The 20,948-nt window shown below is 40.9% G+C and overlaps 1 protein-coding gene across 5 annotated transcripts in view; it reads left to right on the top strand.

The window, feature by feature from the left end:
• The window catches only part of DLGAP1 (DLG associated protein 1), a 933,957-nt gene that overhangs the window by 666,440 nt on the left and 246,569 nt on the right, over positions 1–20,948 (top strand). For all 5 annotated transcript variants that reach the window (XM_049619698.1, XM_049619699.1, XM_049619697.1 and 2 more), the window contains one exon: positions 5,084–5,298. In XM_049619698.1, coding sequence (XP_049475655.1) covers positions 5,084–5,298 — 215 coding nt within the window. The remainder of the gene's footprint in view (positions 1–5,083; positions 5,299–20,948) is intronic.

The following is a 20,948-nucleotide window of genomic DNA, read 5'->3' as shown; positions in this document are numbered from 1 at the left end:
TGAGGCCTGTACCTAGTTACTGACACAGCAGGAACTCAAACTTGGGTAGTCTACATGTAGAGCTCACACCTCTGACCCTCCAGCAATACTGCTTACCTCATTTCAGTTGCCTTACCTAGTAGTTGGAGAGATGACACAAAAACACATAAAACAAATAGTGTATGTAAGTGCCATTGTGTGATTATGCACATTAAGTGTGCAGAAGGAAGATGTGAATCAGGTTTGGGGCCATATAGCCTTCAACACAACCATACAACTCAGCCCTTGTAACTTGACATCAGCCACGGCCAATGTGTAATGAATGGGTATGGTTGTGTGCCAATAAAACTTTATTTGTAAATACACATGGCAAGCTGGATTTAGTCTGTGAGCTATAGTTTGCTGACTCCTTATGTATGCTATATATATGCTATATATATATATATATATATATATATATATATATATATGCTATATATATGCTATATAGCATAGATTTCAATAAATCTATGCTATATAGCATATGATATGTGCTATAGATTTCATTAAAAAGATCAATTTAATCTGGAACAGTTGGAGGGAGCTTTAGAATTTCTGAGTTCAGCCTGGAAGGAAGATTTGAGACAGTCTTACAAGACCCTACATGATCTGGCCCCACACCCCTAGCCTTTCCTTGTATCACTTTCCTCTTGCTGGGTACTCTCCAGTCACACTGTCATTTTTGTTCCTAGGCTTTAATTACACACCAATCTTATTCTTACTCTAGGGACTCCATGCTGGCTGGACCTTTTGTCTGGAAGCTCTTCCCAGCTCTCCTCTAAGCTGGCTCCTTTGGTCAGCAGATCTCCTCTGGAATATTACTGCTTTCCTACTGGCTTCTCCAAGGAACGAGTTAAAGTAGTCCCCCTCCAGCCACTTTGTTACATTACCCCATCTTATTTTCCTGATGGCATTTATGATTCCTGAGATTATCTTGCTCATTTATGTGTGTGCTTAGCTATTATCTGTTTCTTCCTGCACTGCTTCTAGAATGTATGCTCCGTAGTGTGAGATCAATATTTATTTTGTTCACTGTTGTATATTCCAGGCACACCCAGACCATGGCTGGAAAAGAAACAGGCAAAACATACTTATAGATATAAAGGAAGAAGGGAGAGAGACAAAGAGAGAGGCAGGGAGGAGACTGAGAAAATGCAAGCATGCCCCATTAGAGCATGTTTAATTTTCTCCTGTTCCATAACTGAACAGCTACAATTAGAATGACCCATCATTCAGTGCCCATACACTATTTCATTTAAGAAAACATCCTCATCCTGTAATTAGAAGATGATAGCACTTGGTTATGGTCATTCCTTGGTCAGAAGTAAGTCTTCTATACTTGTGAGCTATGACATGTGGTCTAAATTATAGACTGGCTATTCTCGAAATAGAAAAATGCACACTAATCCTCGTTTTGTTTTCTCAAAAACAAAGCTCTCTATTGGGGTTTAATGCTTAAGCATAAGCATTAAAAATCAAACAATTTCTTTACTCTAACTCATAACAACTACAATATGGATTTTATTACTGTTTCCTTAACATCCGTTGGGTCCAACCACCCCCAGGGTTGGTGCAGACAAGCGGGCCATCCGGCTGGCCTGTCGTCCTCAAGTGCCCAGGCTGCCTTTCTGCCTGCTCCAGCTTCCTCTCCTCACCAAGACTTCTATTCCTTTAAACTGCCAAGGCCATTAATACTGAAGGCTTTCTCAGACAGTTGTAAATTTGAATTTCCCTACATTTTTTCTTTCTGTGCAACTGAGGCAGAAAGACACATCAACCTTTGACTAGATCACAGCGGTGGCTGTGCCAATGACTCTCCTTCCTCTCTTTCCAATCAAAAGGGAGCAACATGGAGACAGACTTATCAGCCCAGACATGGCGCCAGCGAAATCCACAAACTTGTTAGGTTCACCCTTATCTCCTTAGTTACTTCTTCACCATTTACCAAATCCCTTTGTCTTATCAATTCTTCACAGATTTATTATTTCCTTGTCTACAGGGTATAAAAGTTTCCTGCCCCAGTTGCTTCTTTGGATCTTCATTCTCTTGTGAAGGCTCCCAAGTACATGTAAAAAAATAATAAAATGAGTATGCTTTTCTCTTGTTAAAAAAAGGGGGGGAGTAACATTTCCCACTTGGGCCCCTTACAGAGGGGTATGCCACGGTCTCCTCTTCTGCTTTAGAGGTAGAAAGAGTCAGAATAAAAATTCTGACTCAATCATAACAACTTCAGTGACATTATTTTCCTTCTCCAAGATCTTGATTTTCTGTTTCTTTACACTTTTCCTACAACTGATTTCTGCATTATTTTATAGGTAATCTTATTGTCGGCTACCCTTAGGTCTATGAATAACGTGTTAATTTTTAAATTCCATTCGATACAACTTCTTAGCTGCTATCATTTGCAAACTGTTTCATTGAGAGGTATTCAGATTAAATACTTTCCAGTTGGTTCCCTTGGCAACAGATGCAACCTGTTTCTCATATAAGTCCAAGTTTCTACCATAAACTAACTTTGGAAAAAACATCTAAACAGCAATTTGCCATGTTTTGTTTCGTAAGTGATATGACCGGATATAAGTTTGTCCTTGGTCTCTGACATATTCCAGAGACCAGTGCTTATTTAGGAGCTATGCATCAGTGCTGAGAAATGGCAAACGCTGTGTGCATCATCTGTGACCCTAAGCTGTACCGATTTAATTTATAAAATGTAATCGCTAAGCCAATAGTGAGGTTCTGAACATGATCATACCTTTACAATGAGTCACCTGCCAATTGAAGGAAAACAAGACTGTTCCAAACGTTTATAATTTCACTGAGAAATCTTCCTTGTTGCTATGGTGATTTTGATGCTATTTAGCTAAAGCAAAAACTCCACATTGTTACTACCATGATTAATAAATGGCAAATGAATCAGATGCAATGGATTACGAAGGTGTCATGGGACTACAGTTATTTGGTTCCGTAGATGCCACACATCATGGCCCAGAAAGACAGACAGCATTAAATAGTGGTCAAGAGCAAGTCCTCACGAGCTGCCAGGTCGGAATTCTGCCCCTTTGTAGCTGAGACTTTGGTCCTGTTACATAACTTCAGTTTCCTCATTTGTAAACTGGGGATAATAATAATAGTACCCTTCAGCTGTGTGGATCAAATGAGAGAACATTTACAAAGCACTTAGAACAGTGCCTGCACATAGGAAGTGCCACTTAAAAATCTGTTAAAATAAACAAACTGCATAATGAAGCTTAGCCTAACTTCACTGGTAGTTTTCCAAATTAGAACTCACAAACCACTGTTTCAGGTCCATAAGTAGCAGCATCTCTTCAGTCTGATGTTTCTAGACATAAGCTTTCAAATTATGCAAATAAAGTCATAATTTAAGGAGCAGAGTATAGTGCTTTTTTTAATGGAACATGTATTTTCACTTGCTAGAACTTAGACAACATTTAGAAACCTGTGTCTAATATGTGTATGTGTCATCGTGGACAATTTTACGAACCCTTCAGATGTAAAATTGATATATTACTAATCACAAAATTTAGGTTAAGAAAATTCTGATCTTGGGAGTCAAACCAAAATGCTTTAAATGCCAGTGCTGTGTGTTCTTTGGCAAATTCCTTAAGCTCTCTGACTTCCTGTTTCTCATCTGAGAAATACAGAAGAAAACTTGCACAGAGTTGTTATGCTGTTAAAATAAGACCCTCTAAGCAAGTTGCATAGCATAGTTAAATGTTAATAATGAAACACTGCATTATTGATGAATAATCCGTAAATAGCATCAAAATCTTAAATGCCTGTTTGCCTTCTCATTGAGACTTGGCCAGTCCTTCCTGGCTACTCCTTCCCCGTCACCATTACTGATAACTCCTACCTGCAGTCTCTCTTTGGTGCATATTCCATTTATGGCACCATACCTTAAACTTGCTGGTGTGTTGATTTGGAACTATTCCCAAATGCGTTTATGCTCTGTCTTCTCATCGCTGTTATAAATACGTTAAGGGCAAAAACCAGCCTCCTTCTTCTTTGGTGTCTTTTCGTTAAGCCCTGTGTACCGTTCCACACACCGAAGGCTGATTATTGCTTCTTAATGGATGAGAAGAGTGGTCATTGTGCATTTCTTTTACTAAGTGGAGGAGTAATGAGATCCTAGTTTGAGTCCGTGTGGAAATGGAAAATCTAAGTGGAACTGAAGACAAAGTCATAAAGAAGCCTTCTGTAACATAGTGTAGTGCTCTGCTGAATTCAAAGGCAATGACTGTAGAAAGAAAAAGGAGCAGTGTGCTGAGAACATACTCTTGTGTGGTACCCCCAAAGGGGGACTTAGGGTAGGATGCAGCAAAGCAAGAGGAAAAGAACAATTCAGATAAGTAGCTTTACCAGGTAAGTACAGAATCTCTTCAGGGTTGGGGGTGCTCACGCGTGCGTGCGTGTGTGTGTGTGTGTAGTCAGAGGCCAAGGATAATTTAAATTAAGAAAATGTCACTGGCTTTCATGAGGAGATCACTGGAAACCTTTAAAGACTGCTTTCAGTAGATCTATGGAGGCTGAATCCAAGTTAAGAGGCGTTCTGGAGGAATAGGTTTTTGGAAAGTCAATGCAACTGGTTTAGGAAGCAGAGAGACTGGATACAAGACAGTGGAGACGGACAGTGTGAGGACGGCGGAGATAAAAGTGAAAGTTTCTTAAATTTTAAGTGACAAATGAAAACAAATAATTGAAAATCTCAAATAAAACTCTTTCCCTTTTCAACAGCGTTCTTATTGGCATTATTTCTTGGAATTCTTATTCTTACTGGCATGAGAAAAATGAGAAGTAAATCAGAGGCCATGGTTTTAGTTTTTCCTAATACACAGGATGTTTTAAAGATTGAGACGTGGAATGGCACGTATTCAAATATTTTCAAACCAACTCTAGTAAGACACCATTCGTGAAAAGTAAATGTCTGAAGTTTTAGATAATTTATCTCTGTCACCCACGTTCGGGGTCCTACCAAAAAATCAATAAAGGAAAGAAAAGTGTGGGATTTTATTAAAAATGAATTCTCTGTTTTATATCTGAATAGGTTCCACAGGATGAATGGACAGGGTACACCCCTAGAGGTAAAGACGACGAAATTCCGTGCCGAAGAATGCGGAGCGGCAGCTACATCAAGGCCATGGGAGATGAAGACAGTGGTGACTCTGACACAAGTCCCAAGCCTTCTCCCAAAGTTGCTGCGCGAAGAGAAAGCTATCTCAAGGCTACTCAGCCATCCCTTACAGAACTCACCACACTCAAGTAAGTGTTTCCAACACTACACTTCTGGTAGTCCAGCTCCTTGTATTGTCACCTAGAATCCGATCGTGGGACCCCCCAGAGTAACTGGGGCAAGAGACACCCTACAGATGGAGCAGTGTGATGCACTGAATGGCCTAGTGATTTTGACATGGGTTCTGACTTGTGTATCCCAGTGCCTTCAAAGACATGGGCACCCATGTATATGCTGCATAGATCATAAACTGAACCACAAGCCCCAAGATGAAGAGTTTGAAACAATCCAGAATGGCTTCTGAAATGAATTAAGATTTCTGGTCAATGAAAAGATCTATGTATCTCAACTCTTGGGTGTTTTCTTAACCACTAAATCTGCAGGACAACTCTTTCCTATGACACCTTTGAATTTTTCAGATAACTGAGTAATACAATAGAGCAGATGATCTTGGAGAAGCTTATAGAAAGTGGCTATGCTTAAAATTTGGATGATATGTGAAGGTTCTTGATATAGGTTTTTAAATTTGGATGCTAAATGCATATAATTTGTAAGACCTTAAAAATGGATTTGGGGGGACACCTGTCTGGCTCAGTCGGTGAAGCATGTGGCTCTTGATCTTGGGATTACAAGTTCAAGCTCACATTGGGTGTAGAGATTACTTAAAATTAAATGTTAAAAAAATGGTTTTTGGTTTTGAAAAATATGATTATAAGTAGTCTTTACCTCTATTTGTGCTATTTGTAAATAGAGAATAGCACTGCAAAAGAAACTACTGAAATTATTTTAAGCAAAGCCTGATTTAATTTTTGATATTATCTATGGAGAGTAAATCGGAGCCTTTGAATGTATCAATGCTTGGATCATCATTTGAAAAATATTTTGTGGATGATTTGTATTTTTAAGTGCCTTTTTCCCCATGTATTGAGGAAATACATACTACTATTCATGAATTTATATTATGCTACAAAATAAAATATTAAAACACAAAATAAATAAAATAGAAAAAGACCAAAGCCATCAGGCTAAGGAAAACAAACTAGACTATTAAGCTAAAACACTGAAACACAGCTGACTATTCTATGATGGAAACTTACTTAAATAGCAAAGTAAGCTATAGCTTAAAACAGTGGACAGAGTCCCCTCACAAATTTTTTTCAAGGGGTCATGTGGAACCTCTCCAGATCACCTCAATAAAAAATTAATACCAGTGTGCCTGGGTGGCTCATTGGTTAAGTGGCCAACTCTTGATCTTGGCTCAGGTCATGATCTCACGATTCATGAGTTTGAGCCCCACGTCGGGCTCTCTGCTGACAGCGCAGGGCCTGCTTGGGATTCCGTCTCTCCCTGTCTCCACCCCTGCCCCATTCATATTCTCTCTCTCTCTCTCTCTCTCTTTATCTATCTCTCTCTCTCAAAATAAACTGAAAAACACTTTTACTTAATACCAATGACATTAGTAAACCAACCCAAGAAAGAAAGCTTTTTTCTTTCCTTCAGCCTCCAGTTGCCCTTCCTCTTTGCCTTTATTATTGCAAGTATCAGTTTCCTCGGGCTGCCATAACAAAGTGGCTTGAAACAACAAAAACTGGTAATGTCACAGTTCTGGATGCCAGAAGTCGGAAATCCAGGTCTCGGTGAGACCTTGCGACGCTCCTTGAGACCATGCTCCTTGAGAAACTTGTTGAGAACAATCCTTCCTTGCCTCCTCTCAGCTTCTGGTTGTGGGCCGCCAATCCTTGGCATTCTTTGGCTTCCAGCTGGAGCACTTGAATCTCTGCCTATCTCATGTGCGTCTTCACACAGCCGTCTTCTCATCGCACCACTCACGTTGGATTAGAACCCTCGCTAATGACCTCCTCTTCACTTGATTAAATCTGCAAGACCCCTATTTCCAAGTAAGGTCATGTTCACAGGTACTGGGAGTTAGGACTTTGATATATATATATATATATATATATATATATATATATACACACACACACACACACAGAGAGAGAGAGAGAGAGAAAGTAATTCAACCCATAACACTGCCACACAAGGTAAAAGCTGATCATGGAAATGAAAAATAGAAACAGGTTTTTGTTGTACTTTGGCACACCTCGTGGAGGCTCAGAAAATTAAATGTACCCAGTCAGGAAAAAAAAAAAACAAAAAAACAATACTGGATTTGTAATAAAGGCAGTCTGCCAAGGTGGTTTAAAATGAGGGTGGCCAAGGATAACTTCTGGCAAATATCTTCTATGGACTTTAAAATATCTCTCCACTAGAGCCAAGGTGCTAATTAACATCTTCCAGAAGAAGCAAAAGAGGGAATGTTTTGCGCAAGAAAGTCACTTAGACCTTCAAGAGCTCAGTTGCCTCAAATGTATACCAAGCGGTGGGACTCTGCAACCTACAGAGTCCCTTCCAGAACCTTAGTACCCGCTTAGTTTATCTATCAGGATGCATGTGTCACATTGGCTGAATGACACTTTAGGTCGCAGGTAATGAGATACAGCGATTGCCGCTGTAATAACCAGGTATGAGGAGAACTGAAAGGAGCAGAGCGTAAGAAAGGCTAGGAGAGTGCTCTGAGGAGGCTGAGGACTGGGGGGTAGGTGCAGAAATCACCTCTCACACATGTGCCCTGGTCTACTCTTCTCCCAGCTTCAAGGGCTGTGGGCGATCCACTCTGAAGTCATTGGAATTCTTCCTTGTTCATCTTGCTTCCTACATAATATCATCTTCCTCTCAAGCCCAGGGCCCTATTTTTACAACCCTCATATACTTCCTTGACTTCTCGGAAGTTTTAAGAGCGGCAGTGTTGAAGAGTTTTAAGAACAAGACAAACACGGAGGGTGGCTAAGCTGTTGGTGGAGGTCAGCTACTTGGGACAGTGAAATCAGTCACCGAGCTGAGTTGGTGACTATTCTCTTCCTCCAAACCTATGGAAATGCAACATGGTAACCAATTTACTATGGGGACCCCTGAAGAATTGAGAAACTTTTTTCTACTCAAGATGAAAACTCAGAAACTCAAGATGGAATTTCACCAAACCATCTCTATTCTTTAGCAAGCAAGACAACATCTGACCATCATTCAAACGTGCCTTTCTTCCCTTTCCTACTATTCCATTGCCCAGGCTTACTTCTCGTGGTTCCGTTTGTCTCCATTCATTCCTCCCTCACCTGGTTTAGGGATTCCATTCCTCATTACAGTCTACGTATTAGGCTTCCGTCATACATAACTCCAGATGATTCCTAGTGAGTGCTAGTTTAATGGTATCGGAGGTACACAAGAAGACAAAGGAAATGCACTATGGAGGCAAAAATTCCAACATGACATGACTTATAATCAATGCCGTCTTCCATTCCTTAATGATGTTTTGACTCAAGACCATTATTTCTCTAGAAGTTCGAAGCATTTGGTCCCTCATGAGAAAAAAAAAGATCCCCATATCCTGGAATTCTAGTTCCCCAAAAAAGAAGACTATATTTTTGTTCTTACTTCTTTGACATTTAAGTCACTTTTTTTCCTCCTTCCTCCTCAGCAATTCACAGCTTTAGGGATGAATCATAGCCATGAACCAAGATAACTAAAATTAGCCAAGTGAGATTAGGGCAACATTTTGTTGGAGGTTTTCAACTCCTATCTTCTGTCAGAAATGTTGGAGAGAAAGCACTTCCCTACTTTCTTACATTGTTTCTCTCTTTTGTATTTTTTAAAGGCATCTTGAGGGTTTATTTACGAGGGTTGTTTTCATCACCCACTCCGTGTTATTGTGTCCTAAGGTCAGTGGAACACTCTAGAGTCATAAGCAGGCTTCAGACAGTGAACTCCGTCTTGGGGCTGCAAAATTCCTGTAGCTACTCACTGAGGATCATTATTTCTTTCACTCTCTTGTCTCCTTCCACAGCCAGTAATAAATCCCTTCACCCCACCACTAGCTTTCCCTTCTTTTGTTATTACCCAACAATGAACTTGAAATGGATTATTATCCAAGAATATTACTATTTTCAAATAATAATTTCTGGATGCTGAACAGTAAATTCTCAGGCAAGTCGAGGAGAAGTTTGGGGGCCAGAATTCCCTCAAAGCGTGTCACCACAGCTTGGCTCTAATGAATTTAACTCTCTTAGTTGGATTTGTTATAACTTGCTATTTATTTTAGCATTGAGACTACAGCCCTAGTTAAAAAATCATGGCCAAATCCCATCTTGGACTTTCCCCCCGCCCCTGATATTTTATAGAAAGAACTTTCTTAAAAGCTGCTATTTAAAAGATTCTCTATTTAAATTCAACTGTCCATTAATCCTAGGCAAATAACACGTTAAAATTTCTTCATACTTCTTTATCTCTTCATCCAAGAACTGAGAAAACTTTTCTCCTGGAGGAAATAATCTCTAACATTACACACTTTCAAAGGCCTCTGAAATCGACAAGGAGGGCCCCAGACTTCTGTGCACGTTTGATTTTGTGGGTAAGCAGGTAGAGCTCCTAGCACTTTTGATAAAATGTCTAACAAAAGGCTTCAAGCAGGTTCATGTTCACTCCTCAATGTCTTGAAGGCAGTAGTTTTGTGTGTTCAGAATGGCTAATCCTCTTAATCTGCATTCTTTTCCTGATCCTGAACTTCTTTTTTATGTATATTGGTGAAACACTAAGTAGCTGTGTGGCTTTGGCAACTGGTTTAATGTCTCCGAGCCTGGCACACACACACCCAAATTAAATGAGAGGCTTGGGCTCTTAGCATGGATGGTACCGCTTAGATAACTCTCATCACCACTCCCCACCCTTCCTGAACCCCCAGGCCCATGGCAGACAGCATTACCCGATTCCAGCATTAATGGATCCCAGTACCCTTCCTGCTGAACACAGATTGGGCTTCAGAACCCTTCTCAACACAGTTCTCTAGCACTCACTTCTCATTGACTAGTGATGCCAAGAAGTGCTGTCTCTCACCCACAGTCTCTGAGAGATCTTTCCCCACTATTGTATATAATTGTAAGGATGAGGCAGGGAAGAACTGGGAGTTCACAGTTTAAAGACAAAAAGATCAGCATTGGTAAACAAAATAATTTGAGAAGAGTTAGATGAGGCGTTCTCCTACAACTGTAATTCTGGAAGTTTAAAATGTATCAGTGTTATATCAGGAACCCAAAACTAGCTTTTTGCTAGAGTCTCTGTTTTTGATTATCTTTGAATAAACTTCTTGCTCCCGTTTTTCTCTCTGGACACAGTGTTCCTCGAATTCCACAAGCCCCTCCTGCCCACCTGCGGTTCCCCAGGTGCCTTCTCTCCCCAGAAAAGGGGGACCTGGGGCATATGAACATGAGAGCATTTTTTTTCTAAGGATGTGAGCCGTGTTTAAGAACCTAGCCATATATATCATCCCATCTCTTTCCTAAGTGGTATGAAATGTCTCTGTTTTCCTCTGTTGTCTGTTTTTCCCACATGCTTTGACATTTCTCTCCTGCCTGACCACCAGTATAACTCCACATATAACGACAGACAATCTTTACGATAGAAGAGAGAACAGAACCCAACTGACCCTACAATATTGTGAATATGATTCAGTGATATAAACTCAAGATAGTTTCCCAATCCTTTCCTGACCACAGTACTTTCCTCTATTACATTCCATCCTCCCAACTCCTTTACCCACCCACCTTCCACAATAAGACAAGGGAAAAGGTTAAAGCTAAAACTCATTCACCTGCCCCTAGAGAAATTATCCGAATACCCTTCAACCCCTTGCTAGAAATAAGGCTCATAGAAAAACAAAACAAACAGTAACTGGTACAAGAAATTGCCCATTATAGTCAGCCCAGATCACCAGGCCAAGGTTAAGAAAAATCAGTCCCTCTTTGAGGCATGAATGCTTTCCTCCAAATGAGATGGGCGTGTGTTGAGCCCTGTATCTGTACCACATCCTGGTCTCTTGGGATATAATTGCTCTTTAGAAAAGCCTGTTTTGGGGCGCCTGGGTGGCTCAGTCGGTTAAGCAACTGTCTTCGGCTCAGGTCATGATCTCACGGTTCGTGGGTTCGAGCCCCGCATCAGGCTCTGTGCTGACAGCTCAGAGTCTGGAGCCTGCTTCGGATTCTGTCTCCCTCTCTCTCTACCCCTCCCCCACTTGTCCCTGTCTCTCTCTCTCTCTCTCTCTCTCTCTCTCTCTCTCTCAAAAATAAATAAAATGTAAAAATTAAAAATTAAAAAAAAAAAGAAAAGCCTGTTTTGGAAGGACACTTGCATAGATTAGACTGTCCCTACAATGACCATGACCCCAAAGAGGAAAGAACTGCTTGCATATCTTTGAGGGAGGTAAAGGAATGAAAGGAAATTCAGATACATTTTAGAGAGAGAACATGTTGACTCAGGCTTGCCTTGAGGTAAAGGAAAGAAGGGCCAAATGACCATTGGGTCAGAGATAAGGAGGCGTTGGCTCATGCCTGAAGTTCAAGGGAGAAGCAATAGGCTTTTAGGAGCCTGGGTCCAGGTCCGTCAGGACTAGTGTAATAACAAACCCTGTACCTATATCTTTTCTGTGGCTATACAGTATGTCACCTGAGCTGTCTTCTCATGACCAGGCAAGGCACCAAAGACTGGAGAAACATGAGCAGGGGAAGACCCCAGAAAAGGGTTCTGGAAATGAAGATTCCCTAGTCCCCTCCTGCAGTACCGATCAGCAGTGCTACCCACTGGCATGCCAGGAAGACTTGTGTTTACCGAGATATTTAAAATCTTTTATCCTGCCTGTCTGCTGGCTACCGTGCCTTCAATTTAATATCTACATTCCCCGTTAAAGCGCAGACAACCAGGTAACAGAGAACACCCTAATTATAATCAGAAAGGGTATTCATGTAATCACTCACTCATTTATTCAGGACCTTTAATATTGAAGTCCCTGTGGGAGACATTTATACCTTGGTTTCAACACATTTATTAAATTCTTTACTAATTTCTGGTTTTCCATAGTCAAGTGGAAAATATATACACACACACACATACACACACACACACACATATATGTATATATATATATAGACACACACATGCATTTGTTTATAAATATATATTTATATATAGATGTGTTTATAAATATATTTATATAAATACATATTTTTTAGAGACATAAATATACCCTAAAAGATACTCTAGAGTATATAGTTGTGCCCTAGAATCTAAGAATGGTGGAAGAAGGCACTACAGAGAAGAAATAAACTAAAAATTCAGAGGCCAAAGGTATTCAAGTTTATCATTTTGTCCAGAATTTTTTCTGGTCATAAAAATCTACTTGACATGAGGAGAGCGTTTTCTTTCTTTCTTTTTTTTTTTTTTTTTCATTGCAGGTTACTATTGTGTCAGCATAGTCCGTGTTATTAGTTTGGCTTTTGTTTTATATCGTTAAAGAAATCCTCCTGGTTCGTCTCTGAGAGCAGCACACTTATGAAGGAAAGAGAAAAGCTGCTTTAAAGGAAGCCTAGGCAGACATATTAGGAGGCGCCTCTAATCCTTTTTGGAAGCAGGTTGGGTGTGAGTCCTAAATAAATCCATCTTTACAGAGAATGCATATGGGACAGGAAAACCACTGACATTCCTGTATATAAATAAGAGGAAACGACATCAAAACTACAGCCCAAGGAACTTAAGTTAGCTGCAAGGGGAAACTTCTAATGGCAAAGTTATTAATCATGGAATAAACCAAGTGGGGAATTTGAAGACAAATGTTTCCAGGCACCTTTTAAAACAACCTGAACTGTCCTTCTCTGAGAGCTTTGGTAATTCTGCCGACTCGGGTGGAACGGACAGAATGTCTGTGTGAGATTTTCCCAGCCTGTGGAGTCTAAGTTAAGTCTAAGCCGAAGACCAGCACGATGTTCTTATCATGTATATTCATCTTGGATTTTTACATGAAGCATATGCAAGAAGATGAGATTTCTAGGCACCCAAATAATTCACTTCTCCTTGAGTACGTCACTGCTCTTCCTGACTCTTCCATTTCTGTCACCCGAATTACCATTTTCCTAAATTCTGTCTTGAAACATTGCAGCTCAAACTCTCACCTCTTAGGCTTTAAGGCTTCCCTCCTCATTTGAATGACCACAACGACCCATCTCTCTTACAGGCACCAGCCTCTCCCGGCAATAACTCCTATAGACTTCCTACCAGGTCACCGAAACATCACCTCTGAATTCCATTGTGTCCCTGTACTTAGTCCTCAATGGGCACATGTTAAGATGACCATACAAAACAGTATGACAAGCAGCACTAATGATTACTGAAGTACTGAAGTCTATCCTTCTGAGACCAAATATTTGGCGCTCTCTCTCTCTCTCTCCCTCCTGGAGGCAAAATGTATTTGTGCCCCATTACCACCACCAGAGGCAGAAAACCCAAATTCTGGTCCTATATTAAACTTTAAAGTTTATGATCTGTGGATGATGAATGATTGTCTGCAGAACAGAGAATGATACACTGTAATATCTACAACTCGTTCAGATATGGCTCCTCCACACTTGGAGACCTGCAGCCTCTAATTGAAAATGACCTGCCCCCTACATGCCACTTGTAATGCTGGAATAAGAACAAAACATCCCCAGTAAGACTCCCATTCAAAAAGAAGAAGACGGGAGACAACAGTAGTCACTGGTCCTTAGCGATTCTACAATCCCACTGGGGTGGATGTTCAGGCTCCTTACTCTGGGGAAGGCAAGGTTTCTTGATTAGGCTACAATTCTGCTTCCTGGAAGCAACTTCCTTGTACTTTGCTCTCGATGTTTCCCAGCTCCCTGCTCTGGGAGAGTCTTCCTTTTCTATTATTCCGCCTGATCATATTCAAAGTACACGGCTGGGAACATGTGCTCCTTAGAGCCCAAGAGACATTTTAGAACTCCCCTTGTCACTACATCTTTTAAGTGCAGTACAGCTCTCTCAAGACTGTAGTCAGCTTCTTATCTGTGGATTTGGGTGACTTCCGTGTAACAATCATCACACTCGCAGAACCCTTCTAGATACAACGATCATTTTTGCTCTCTTTGTTTGCCTTCCCACCCCCATGCCTCTAAGATACTCTCAGCCTAAAAATGTATTAGTGCTTTCCTCTGAATCATTTTGTCTAATCAAAGTATTTACCTAATTGCATATTCGTTCCCAACGCTCTGACTCCACTCAAAGATTTGAACCATAAGGTGAGGTAGCCACATCCTTGATTTGAACCTTGTCACAAGTGGTAGTTTGTATCACTCAAAGCCCTCCTCGGGTTTACCTTCTACAAATTGGGTTGAAATCAGTTGCTTCTTCCAATCCTTCAACTCCTCGCATCTCTAGCCTCCCCTTATCCCCTTCCGTTGCTGCTTACAATCTAACCAATTCTTTTCTGAGCTTATTTCAAACTGCATCATGACTGCCGACAGCAACCAACACATGCTATTGACATTCTGTTTTGTACCTACCTCCCCTAGAGTTATGAGTTCATTTATTACATCATCTACCTCCCAGGTTGTTGCAGACAAGAGTTTACCAAATGATTCACCACTGCATAACCTAGATCGGTATGTTTCCCAGCCTCCCATAGTTACTCACCTGCTTGCTACCAATTTCTGAAGCTATCCTCACATATTTTGGGGTGTTCTGGTTGTTGCTACTACAGGGGTACCCCATTTCTGGTACCAATGTATGTACCAGTTAGGCTAGGCTAGGTTATGCTCTGGCGATAATCCTCAAATCTCAAAAGTTTCTTTCTTGCTCCCAATATACGTCCATTGTGAATTGTCAGGGGGCTCTGCTCATTTCAGTCACTCAGATGTCCAGAAAGACAGAGAGTACATCTCAGTAGGTGCTTCGATGGTCACCAAATCAGAAAAAGAGAAAGGACGTAATGAAGCACTCTTTCCTGGAATTGATACACATCATTTTTGCTCACGTTTCATTGCTAAAGCCAGCCAGATGACCACACCTGTTTCAGAGAGACAGAGAAGTGCAGTCCTACTGTGTGCCCCGAAAACGAAAAGCTGGGTGTATTTGATGGACAGCAGCAATGGTACCTCAAGGTCTTTGTTTACACTGTTCCCCACCCTACCCCCCCCCAAGAAAGCCGTCTCTGCTTCATTTATTCATTCAGTTAATGCAGCATGTTGCTGAAGAGTGCAGGCTCTGAGGTGAGATTACCTGGCTTCGAAGTCACAGCTCTGTCACTTCTAGATGTGCTACTGTGGGAAAATCACCTAAGCTTTCTGTGACTCAATTTCCTCATTAGTTATACAGGGATGATAATATTTCCTACCTCAAAAGTAGTTGTGAAGAATCAATAATGTAACACATGCAGAAGACTTCAAACAGTGCCCAGCACACGCTAAGCGCTCCATACGTGTTAGCTATTATCACCCTTATTATTGTTTGTGGCCACCTATTATGTGCTAAGCATTGGGATACATTAGGAGCCAGGATTCCTAGTATAATAGAACTTACAATCTAATGGGAGAGGAGAGTAGGAAAAAACTCTTCGCTCTTTTTGATCTTACTCTCAAATTGAACCTCTCCTTGTTAACCATTAGTTCTTCCTCCTAAGAATTCCTGAAGCACTGTGTTCAAACATTTCTCAAGGTAGTTGTAGCCTTCTTACATATACTTCTGTTTTCTCTGTCCTCGCATCAAATGCTATCTGAAGTAATGTTGGAAAAGCACTGGGCATAGGGTCAGCCCCGAGAGGTACTGAATGAATGCTAACTTACCTTTAAACAATCCCTCCGTGCCTCAGATGCCTTGATCGGTAGCTTCCCAGAGTGGCTTTGGCCCGTAGTTGTTGAGTTGAATTGTCATCTAATACCCACCTGTCGCCCTTTGGCTATGCCTGGGCTCGCTCAGACTCCACCCTTCCTGTGCGTCTGAATCTGTGGTTCTCTCCCTGTTCCTTCTCAACCCTCCATAGCATCACCAGCCCACCTGGAGACTGGGAGCTCAGTCTGGCAGGTATACATTAGCATGTTAAAAATATCTATGCAGGGGCACCTAGTATTGTCATCCACTCTGAACATGAGCATATTTCTGGCAGTGCGTCTGGGGAATCCCTGTTTGTTCTAGCTCAGTGAAGAGGAGGGGAGAGACTCTAAGACCAACAGTAATGAGTCCTTTGAGAATTAGAGCAGGATTCTCTGCAATAATCACATTACCTGGCTAGCATTCTTTCAAATGGATCTGTTACCCAAATAAACCAAGGAAGAAGAAACGTAATTTGATCATCTATCCTGATAACGAGTAACATTTTAATTTTCTTCCAAGCCTACTTTTCAGGTAAAATCCAGGTAAAAATCTTAAATAACACTTTATCAAGTGTTTTCAGTATATCTCATTTGATCCTCCCAATGGTCTCAGGAAAAATTTAGAATTGATTTTCACCAACATTTTACCAATAAATCAAGGGTTCCCCATGGTTGTGAGCCTCAGAATATAGAGCCCAGCTTGGTCTTGGGTCTTAGGCTCCGGCCATCTGCTTTCCACTCCATCTTTCATCCTCCCATGACATCCCTCCACAATGTCTCGTGGAGCTCTGGGGACTTTTCCCCAAGTAAGACTGTCTTCACCATCTGGACATTGTTCCTGGCTTCCAGCTCCGAAACTTCTTTTAGTTCTTTGGACCCACTTCTCTTTCCGAGAAGAAGCAGAGCTGAGAGTTCTAGGCATAGATCCAGGTTACCACCTGCATGTGAAATTGCCACCACCTTGGTAGCATCATCCCTGGGCCACATTTCAAGAGAGACGGACACTGTACTGTGGGTTTGGGCACCTGAGGAGACTGGCCTAATCCTAGAGCTCATGTCTGGAGAGGCTGAAATTAAAAAGCCAAGATAGAACCACTTTCTTGTGTTGTCTCCCTTGTTTCCTTCTACTCATTAAAGAAAGATAATATCAAGATGTTAGAGTAAGAGAAGCTGAGAATTAAAATAGCCACATTCTTCAAGCCAGAGACTGTGCCCCTCTTCATTGAAAGGAACCACTCGGCAATGTTGGCTGGTCCAGTTTGCCAGTGAGAGCCAATGATGTGCACCTCTCCTCAACTCCATCTCATTCGTGTCACTATGGTAACCTGACACTGGCCACAATGGGACTGTTTACACCACAGAAATCAAGCAACCCTACAAATCAGAGATTTTTTCTTTCCAAGGAGCCCATTTTAAGCATTTACCCATACACTAGTGCACATTATCTTCAAGTAGCCATCCTTCAGAGACAGGACAAAAGGAAACTCTTAGAAGCAAAACCAGAAGGAAACTCAGAGATTACTCCAACCCAGTTATCTTGCAAATGAGGATGTTGAGGCCCAGAGAAGAGCAGTGACTTGCTCAAACTATGGGGCAAATTTTAGGATTCGAGTCTTCTCACTCACAACTAAGAATCTTTCCAGATAAATAAAAGCTTTCAAGCTGCTGCATTCCCTGAGGAAGACAAGAGATATATAAGTGTTCTGTCTCCAGTGCAAATATATGATTAAGTGTCACCAAAACAAAGAAAACAATTTTGTGTAATTATTTATAAGTTTCAAAATAACATTATGTATGTTTACCTCAGACTACAAGTGCTGTAATTGCTCAGAAAATAGAAAGTTATTATGATAGAAACAGCAAGGGATGGCTTCATGAAAGAGAAAGGATTCAGCCTGGAATTTGAATAATTACTCAGAGGCAAGAGACTGGGGATCAGGAATGTGTCTGAACAGAAAGGAACCAAGCTGACTGACATAGAGAAGGAGTATTTAAAAATGGGAAACTATCTTTGGAGAGAGAGGGAAGACTTTTACAAGCAATATCCGTGAATTAGAGAATTAGCTTTGCTTTAATCCAGTTAGTGATAGGGAATCGTTGATGACAGAGTAGGAAAATAATGTCAGTGTTGTTTTAGAATGATGGCCTGCCTGGTGTGGAATAAAAAAGCGAATTACAGAAGAACTTTTCTCCCATTTAGATGAGAGAATGTTCTACGTTATTTACATGGGGATCTACATTGGAAGGATGTTTTCTAATACCTCAGTAGTCATTCTTTCTCTGAAGAGCCTTTAGGGGTGATTTTTTTCCCCTTTCTTCTGCTTTTCTCTATTTTTTTTTTTTTTCGTTTAGTTTCTTTGGGCTTTCCTCCCTCATTGCTGTGTAGCTAATTTTAACAACAACATCAAAAATCACCTCAAAGAATAATGACTAACGCCTAGAAGTGCTTCCTAAATGCCAGTATGTATAGTCATTCTAATGGTACCTCAGGACAGGAATTATGGTTATCCTGAATTATATGATGAGGAAACTGGGACACAGGAGGTTGATCAACTTGCCAAAGGTCACAGAGCCAGGAGAGCCCCAGCCAGGATTTGAATCCAGAGCCCGCCTCATTCACCACCATACTACACCGCCTCCGAATGTGAGAGCCGAGTTGGAGGCAGACAGTTTGAAATCAAGCGAACGAGCCCAAGAAAAGTCACACTGATCCAGCATGAAGCACTCGAAGTGTAGACGAGGACGATACCAGAAAAGAGCAGTACACAGTTATACAGATGAAGATCCCAAAAATCAAAAGTCAACCGAGAATGGGTCAATCCCTTATTGTTGTGTTCTCTTGTGTGCTGTGGTGATACCCTACACCACAACGAATTTCACACCTACCCACATCTCTTTTCTGTTTGGGAATAATGGGAAGATGTCCATTTTGATTAATATAAAAGTAATACTCAAGAATTTCAGCAGCACCAATGAGTAGTTTAATAATATGTAAAAGTCTTCCTCCCTCTCCATCCCTTGTTACCCCTTAGAGGTACGAATGATAACCAATTTCTGTGTACCCTTTCAAAATACTCTATGCAGACATTATATACACATATGTATACTGTATACATATTATATACACATATATATACTGTATATGCACATATATGTACATATACTGTATATGCACAGTTCCTCAATTTGGCTCTTTTCACTTAAAATCCTTTTTTGTAAGTTTATTTATTGGGAGGGAGAAAGAGGGGGAGAGAGTGCTTGCACGAGCATGGGAGGGGCAGAGAGAGAAGGAGAGAGAGAATCCCAAGCAGGCTCTGCTCTGTCAGTGCTGAGCCTGACGCGGGGCCGGATCCCATGAACTGTGAGATCATGACCTGAGCTGAAATCCAGAGTTGGACATTTAGCCAACCAGGCACCCCTTAAAATTATTTCCTAAGCATTATTTTATATAAGTGCACATAGATTAACTTTTTTGAGAAATTCTTCTTAGCAACTGCAAAGTATTCCATCGTATGGGTATACAATAACTTAGGTAACCACTTCCCTCTTTGCCTGGAGAATATCCATTATGCAAGGGCAAAGAAGGCAAAAAGGTTAGTGATGAGAAAAAGAGATATTTACAACCTGTCAAAATGATCATTGGATTCTAACTCTTGGGCAAGAGGGCCTGGAGTAAGAATTTGGAAGTACTTTCCATAAACATGAAGGAAAGCAAAGCACTTGATCATTTGAAGAGAATGGAGATGAAACATAAGGCATGATATAAAGGGAAATGTTCCCGGCCTTCAAAATCAAATAGTATAATCACAAAGCCCGCCTTTTCAATTCCTTGCAGGCAGGACTGCGTTCTAATGCCAATCAGGAGGTGAATAGAAACAATCCACCATTGCAAAAACAATCCAGGGGGCCGTTGTAGAAATAAGTGAATTTTTGTTTGTTTTTTGTTTTTGCGACTTACAGTCATGGTGATATTTGATCCATAGCTAGAAATTTCCAGCTTATTTTCCTTTTTGAATATTTTGAAATCCGCTGAGCTATTTAGAAAACAGACTAAAATCTTCCTATTCTTCTTTCCCTGGTTGTCTTGAAAACAAAAACAAAAACAAAAACAAGCAAAAAAGCAATCATCCTAGGGAAAGGAAGGTCCTAGTATTAACAGGAAGGAAAAGTGACCCTTCAGGGGGAAAAAAATCTTAGGTTTTCTCATTCCGTTTCGTTTTTGCAAAATAAGGTAAATGCATTAAATGCTTGTGCTGCTTGACCCCCCCTGGACCCTCCCTGAGTTTATTCAAGTAGTTACTATGGCAACCGCCCACGCTTTAAGCAGTTGAGCTAAGTATTGTGGAAAACAGCTTGCTGAGCCTCTGTCTGGCTCCCATGATCATTTCACATACCCTGGTGGTCACTTCACTTCATTAAAGCTAAATGACAATTTAAATATATTAATAATGCTTCCTTGTTCTCCTTTAAAGAAAAGCCAACACCACTTTTTAAAAGACATGATAAAATAATGAACATATAACAGTTGCCGTCTGAGTCGGCTGGCTGGCCGCGATAACCGTCAGAGATGGAATAATGTCAGGAACCAGAAAAATGCAGTGAAGAAACTCCAGCGGGGACAGCGCGCTTGGCCACCACTCCCCTCCCCACCAGCCCCCACTGCCACCTTCTTGCCTTTCCCAACATCCCAGTGCCTATGCCTCAAGGACCCACCGTGATATGATAGATCACAGAGCTGCTGATATAGGGGCAGCCCAAAATAATGAGAAAAGGTAGCTCTGAGGACAGATCTGGACTTCACCGCTTTACAACCTTAGACCAATTACTTAACTTCGCTGAGCGTGGCTTTTGTTGTTCCTGCTTTGTGAGGTTTTTTGAGTGGGTTTTTTTTTTCTCATTTTTAAAATAGTTCTGATTATCGAGAATTAAATCAATGT

The sequence above is a fragment of the Panthera uncia genome, assembly GCF_023721935.1.
Source record: "Panthera uncia isolate 11264 chromosome D3 unlocalized genomic scaffold, Puncia_PCG_1.0 HiC_scaffold_8, whole genome shotgun sequence".
In the NCBI taxonomy this organism is placed as follows: domain Eukaryota; kingdom Metazoa; phylum Chordata; class Mammalia; order Carnivora; family Felidae; genus Panthera; species Panthera uncia.
This window is presented reverse-complemented; position numbering and strand designations above follow the sequence as displayed.